The sequence below is a fragment of the Cyprinodon variegatus genome, unplaced genomic scaffold, assembly GCF_000732505.1.
Source record: "Cyprinodon variegatus isolate N-32 unplaced genomic scaffold, C_variegatus-1.0 Scaffold124, whole genome shotgun sequence".
Classification (NCBI taxonomy): domain Eukaryota; kingdom Metazoa; phylum Chordata; class Actinopteri; order Cyprinodontiformes; family Cyprinodontidae; genus Cyprinodon; species Cyprinodon variegatus.
Window position 1 is genome coordinate 1,155,989 of NW_015150577.1, and position 6,515 is coordinate 1,162,503.

At 39.4% G+C, this 6,515-nt stretch overlaps 1 protein-coding gene across 1 annotated transcript; it reads right to left on the reverse strand.

Moving 5' to 3' along the window:
- Nucleotides 1-337: 337 nt before the first annotated feature.
- Nucleotides 338-2,253, reverse strand: fjx1 (four jointed box 1). Its single transcript, XM_015375710.1, has one exon. The coding sequence runs from the start codon at nucleotides 1,855-1,857 to the stop codon at nucleotides 595-597; it is 1,263 nt and encodes a 420-aa protein (XP_015231196.1). The 5' UTR covers nucleotides 1,858-2,253; the 3' UTR covers nucleotides 338-594.
- Between the last annotated feature and the right edge of the window lie 4,262 nt (nucleotides 2,254-6,515).

Consider the following 6,515-nt stretch of genomic DNA (forward strand, 5'->3'; position numbering starts at 1 on the left):
TCAATGGAAGAAAAAAAAAAATCAAAACAAACTATCTTTAAAACATCCCATGTCGTACAGCTTTAGAATAAATTCCTGCTCATAAGGATACAAAAAATATTCTATCTGATCATAAATTACACCTTTTCATACCTTTATTCCCATCTGCATTTTGTCTTATACATATATAATTACTTTTAAAACAAAAGTAACACAAAAACCCTCATTGTTAACGCCAACCGCTGTTGATTTTAGACAATATGCTGCCTGACACCTACAGACTTCTGTAAAGTTGTATTAAAGTCTTTAACACAATGACAGCCTAACCTTTTTTTCCCCCACATAAGTCAACAATAGTATGAATAATTGAGGTAATTTTTGTTCATTTTCAAAAAATTTTGGAAAACCTACATTAAGGTGATCTCCCAAAAATAACATTTTAAAAATTGCTTTTAAAAAGTAATAAAAAAAAAGAAGGCATTCAAATCGCCCTCTCTAGTATGTTTTCTGACAGTTTTCAACTTTTATTGTGTCCTGACTCAAATGTTTGAGAAGCACCATTACTTGGCATCAATGGCTTGCCATACAGATCTATCGCCAATGCGCTCTGATTGTTCACATCTGTCTGTATTTTCCTTTGCAGTGGAGGATGTGTTTGTACAGTCGGTCTATCCTGTCCTGGAGAACAGCAGCGTGTTCGTCTGACAGAAACCCCAGTTCTCGAGACAAAGGCTCGCTGTCCCTATAAAGCTCCAGCAGCCTCCACCGAGAGTCCCTGCGCCTGTGCAGCTCCGCCACGCGCTGCGTGGTCCTTTTCCTAAACACGCACACGGAGCTCAGGACTGAATGGTGATATTTCTCCCACAGGTTCAACACCCGAAAACCGTGCACGAGCCCGGCCTCATTGTCTATGAACACCAGATCTCCGCGCGGCGTTCTCAGCAGATTATTCGTGTCCCTCTCCATCACATGCGGATCCCACTGCAGGCTGAACAGATTGCTGACCAGTCTGTCGAAGTTGGCAGTCAGGTAGTCGAACACGATCAGGTCGCTCCACTGCATCAGCTCCAGCAGCTCCGCTGTGGTTTGGTTCTCCAGCCGCTTTAGCGCAGGATTCAGCCCGACGCCCTGTTGTCTGAGGGGCGCAGGTGTGACCACTCCCGTCAGGTTGGAGATCCACTCTGTGAGAGACACAACGGCTCCATCGCTCCACTGCAAATGGCTCATCCGCGTCCTCACAGCTGCCCATTGCGCGCTGTCGCCGTTCAGCTGTGACAGAATGAGCGGAGGCAGATTGGTGATGCCCAGCAAACCGGCCAGGTAGTATGTCAGAGTTTCTCCCTGCACCTGGTCCGCGTTGATCCCGTAGCGCACACACGCTTTAGTCCCATCTGCAAACGTGGCCAGCTGATTGGATACCCTGCCGCATCCAGGCTCCAGCTTTATAACCGCGGATGTCCTTGCCTTGTTTCTCCAAGCCTCTGCGTATCCCTCAGTGAATCTTACAGGGAGGAGATCTTCCAGCCAGTCGCTCCAGAATATCCCATCATCGACTGGGGAGCCTAACTTGACCGGAGCCTCCCTTTGCGCTGACCTCTTGTTCCCATTAACATGATAATCACGGGTTCCCACAAAGGCAGATGGGTAGCTGAGGTTTTGAACGTTCTGCCTTTGTGCAGCTGGAACGGCAAGCAGCGCTCGGAAAGTTTTAGCAGAAAGGTCCTCTGAAGGACCTTGCTGAAAGGACTCCTGGCTCGGTCCTGAGAAGCGTCGCTTGTGTCTCTCCAAGCGATTCTCCAGGGCGCTCCAGACGTAGAAAACACTTGAAAGGGCGCACAATAAGAGCAAAGCGAACAAGTTTGCTGAGAGAGCCCTCATGGTTGTCCCTTGGGGTCGGAATCCAGCAGAAACGAAGGAGCTCTGCAGGAGAGATGCAGCTGTGTTCAGCCCACAGTGGAGCTGGTGCGGTTCTGCGCGGTGCGCTCCGCGTCCCGGACAGCCTCGACGCACCGCTGAGCGCAGGATGACTGCTGGGGATCAGGCGGAGATCTCCGGGTCTGCGCGAATCTCATCTCCCGCCCTGTTCAAGGGACTTCAGGAATCAGTCAAAAAAAAAAAAAAAGGACAGAAAAAAAAGCGAGAGCGGCGGATGTAATGTTAGATGTTCGCTGTTAAAGCCCCCTGGCGTCGCGAGGGCTCTCAGCCTGTGAATCATAGGGCTCTCTCCCGCTCATCTCATCCTTCCTCTCCGCCGGGCGCTGACTGAGGGTTTGATTTGTGATGGTGTAGAAACGCCGAGAGACACTAGGCGGTGAGGCACGTGACAACAGCCTGAGGTGGTGGGCGGATCGTGGGAAGGAGGGCTCAGAGAGGAGCGAGGCAAGTGCACCGCACCGCGTTTTATACTGTGCATAGTAAAGGTAAATATGCATCTACTATAACATTTAATAGTAAATGCATTCATCTTTGCAGTCATTCACCCAATTTTTTAAGCAAGTTATAGGCCCACATTCCTTAAAAAAGAAAACATTGATAAGTTAGAGCAGAATGACGTTAAGAGGTCTGGAATAAGCCTGAGCAGTTCTAATGTGTGAAGGTTACCTTTGCTATACCTTATGCAATTGGCTGAAACTATTAATTTTACATTTTGGTGGTGTTTTATATCAATATAGGCTGATTTTCTTTGACTTTCACGTGTTTTTTTTTCATTCATGCAGCACTTTTCATAACAAATATGTTGTAAACAATTGCATATCAATTTTCCATACGTAGGTGATGGTGATTTGTTCTGATTCTTTTTAGGCTGCAAACTGGAAAAGAAAACAAAATCTAGATTCAAGTAATTTTTTTCTTAAAATAAGTGCATTTGTTCTTGAATTGAGGAGATAAAAGAGACATTTTGCCAATGGAACAAGATAATTTACATTTAAAATAAAGAAAACACAATTGCATTGTTTTATTTCAAGTGCATATTATTGAATTATCTTATTTTAAGAGTAAAAATACTATTTCCATTGGCAAATCATCTTATTTACCTACTCAAAGTAAGGGTAAATCCACTTAATTTAAGACATCTTTACTCATATTTAGATCGTTTTTGCAGTGCAATGCTTAATTCTCCTTAGATGTGTTTTATTTCATTGTTTAGTTTTTGGCAAATAAAGAAAAAGCAAATTTAAAATATACTTTTATTTCTGTATTTTGAGAAAGACCAAAATATTTAAAAAAATTATTTGCTTTCCCACTTAAATTTGATATTTGAAGTAGGGCTAATTACTCTTTAAACTTGGCAGCGTTTTCAGGTGTTCATTGTAAACAAGCTGCCAGCTTCTCATTTTAAACTTGTAAAGGTGGACCTTTACATTGTAATATGTTCTTTTTGATTTTGTATCCAGATCATGCATTCATTTATTTATGCATGTCCCCATAAACCCAATCACATTCGTAATGATGACCCAAAGAATTATGAAAATACTGTTAAGTCAATTTACTAATATCTGCAAATTATACCTAAAGCCATGTTTAAAAAGTACAATAATTAGTAAAACCTGTATTACTCGAACCGTTACAGTCAACATTAAAGTTCAACTTACATGGTCATCATTACAGTATTATGGCATTGATAAATGTAATAATACTGTAATGAATTATTATAAATAATAATTCACAAAGTCTAGATTGTAGAAAGACACCTGTTTCATAGCAGCTTAATGAGAATATAAACAAGAGTAGAAGATGGATGTATTCAAGCTGCTTTCCTGCTTTAAGGTGTTTACATCTAATAAAACAAATAATTCAAATTCCAAACATGAAAATTAATACTCAATTGCAAAAAAAAAAAGAAAAAGGACTTTACAATGAGAAGGTGTTTGTAGGACACAGGGCAGTGGGAAGAACTATAATCATGAAAAAAAAAGAAACCTAAATGGCTTTTAGTTCCTCTATGCAGTTTGTTTTCAGAATAATATCTGAAATATGTTCCTTTTTTTATTCTAAAATAGTCATTTCCTTCTACCTCTAAACCAATTTCCTTCTAAATTGTCCAGAAAACAATGTTCTCTTCCTGGCTTTTAGCCAGGTGTAAGGCATATTAAAATGTACTCATCAACAAATGTTTTGTTTTTTTTGGTAATGTTAATAGACCACACCATAAATTTGTATTATTACTAACCCACTAAGTGCTGCAGAATATTTAAGACATGTTCTTTGAATATATGCAGCATAAATACTCAGGTTTCATTTGCTTCATCCTTGTTCAAAGCTCTTGTTAGCCTAAATGTAACAAGTACATAAACGTCTTTATTTGCATCTCTCTTGCTGAATTGTTTCTCATTAACACCCTCCCTCCCCTCACTCTTATGATTCTACTCATGTTTTCACACTCCGCATCTTGAACCTTAGCTTCCTAATCAAATTAATTGGGTCATTTTCTAAAGCAACATGCCAGGATGTTAAATTGCCTAAGTCAAAAAGACAGCTGCAGACAGGAATACATGATTAGAGCCAATAAACTACATATCTACTAATGTATGCTTTAAGCAGTGTGAGCTGGCACTGTCTTATCTCTATACAGATTTTAATGAGATTTTACACCTTGAAGAGAGACGTTTTCAAACGGCATTAAAGCAAACCTTGGTTTCTTCTTGAACAGCGAGCGGTATGTAAGCAGAAATGAAAAACATTTGCACATGGTTAGAGACGTACAGTTCAAACCATAAATGTAAATGTATTATGCAAACCTACAGAAAGCTTTTTTTTCTTATTATTTTATATACATTGTTGGGATTTTGTAGAAATTATGGTAAAACTATACTAGAATGTCAGTCAATACCTGTGAATTTTTTTCATAGAGTTAAAATTATATTTACATAGACTCCACAAAAACACATCTTACTGTTTTTTCTTTTTTTTTTTTTCTCGCCTTACTGATATTACAACCTATATGAAATGGATTCAACATAGGAATAAACTTTGCATGTTTATCAGTTAGGCTTGCCATAATTATTTCTGTTTCTTAAATGAGAAAATAATAATATTCCATTTGTCAAATGTTGTTATTTAGCACATAGAAATTATTTTAGTTATTCTAAGTGAACTGCAACAGGAGAATTTTGTTTTAAAAGTATTGTGGAGGATTTTCACAAATTTTTATAAAATGGTAAACGGCATGTACTTATATAGCGCCTTTTTTCAAGTCATGTAACTTGACCAAAGCGCTTTACACTACATTCATTCACCCATTCACGCACACACTCCCACACTGATGGTGGCAAGCTACATTGTAGCCACAGCTACCCTGGGACCTGCCCTCTCCACTTAAAAAAAAAAAAAAGTACATGCCAAACCCCTGTACCTGCTCCCGAGTGGAAACGCCTATTAAACCTTCACGAGAGCATGCATGAGCATATTTCTCCTCGTGCACGTTCTGTTTAAAAGTTGCTGTTCTCATGACTCATACAAGCTTACTATGTCCCAACATCCGACCTAACCCCTAAATCCCTCAATCACTGTATAGAGCAGGTAATATATAGCGGACTTTATAATGAACTCAGTTAACTTACTGTCGGACAGATGATCAATGCTTTTTGCTCCCTGATGGTCACGTAAGGTATGCGCCATCTTTGTTATCAGCTGTCGAAGAGAGCTCTCCATGCAAAGCATTCCGGGATATATCTGCCTCTTCTGAGGCCTTTCTTTTCTTCTCATACACTTCGTAGATCCCTTTTCTCTTACGACTCTCGGCCATTTTCAAAGAACCGTGGTGAAAAAGGTGAGCTTCAATTAATGTCTGAAACCGTAGCTCACCAAATATACACTGAAAGTGCATATGCACAGAAAAAGATAGCTAACGGACAGAGCACGTAGGACGGCCTTTAGTAAACGTCTCACCAGAATGATTGATAATTGGGAAGACCACTTATTGAGATGATCCACCCGGAAATAAGATATCGTCCACTTTAAGACCAGACAATTAGACATAAAAGTTATGTTTTATAACTTACAGGTTCATCCAAAAATCTGTTTAAATTGTGAAAAATTTAAATATTCATTTGACTCATATCTGCATACTTCAGCTGATTAGAAGATAGAAGTATGGTAGAAAAACAAACACAAGCAACAGGGATAATCGTATTGTCAAGCATGATCAATTCAAGTACCGGTATTTAGGGAGATTTATAAGGCATGGACTGTATCAAGAAGAATAGAAGGGACACCAAATCCAACAATACAGATAAGCTAGAGGATGTCCTAAAAGTATCCTGGACTTTTATAACACCTCAGAATGCTCAGATGCATGAATAAATGCATTAGTTCTTGCAAAGTAGGCAAAACCAAATACTAAGAGCATAGAAACAAAAATATGTTTCACACTGCATAAATTCTCTTTTTAACATTATGTTTTCTTTCTGATACACTAAAAGTTTGTGTTTCATTATATGTAAGCCGTAATCATCAAACTGCAATATATAAAGGCTTGAAAAATGGCACGTATGTAATACCTGTTAGGATCCGGGGCCTTGCCCACCAGAGGGCGC

Bases quoted from the DNA above. Each gene is read 5' to 3' on its own strand.
- fjx1 (XM_015375710.1), bottom strand. From the start codon at position 1,857: ATGAGGGCTCTCTCAGCAAACTTGTTCGCTTTGCTCTTATTGTGCGCC.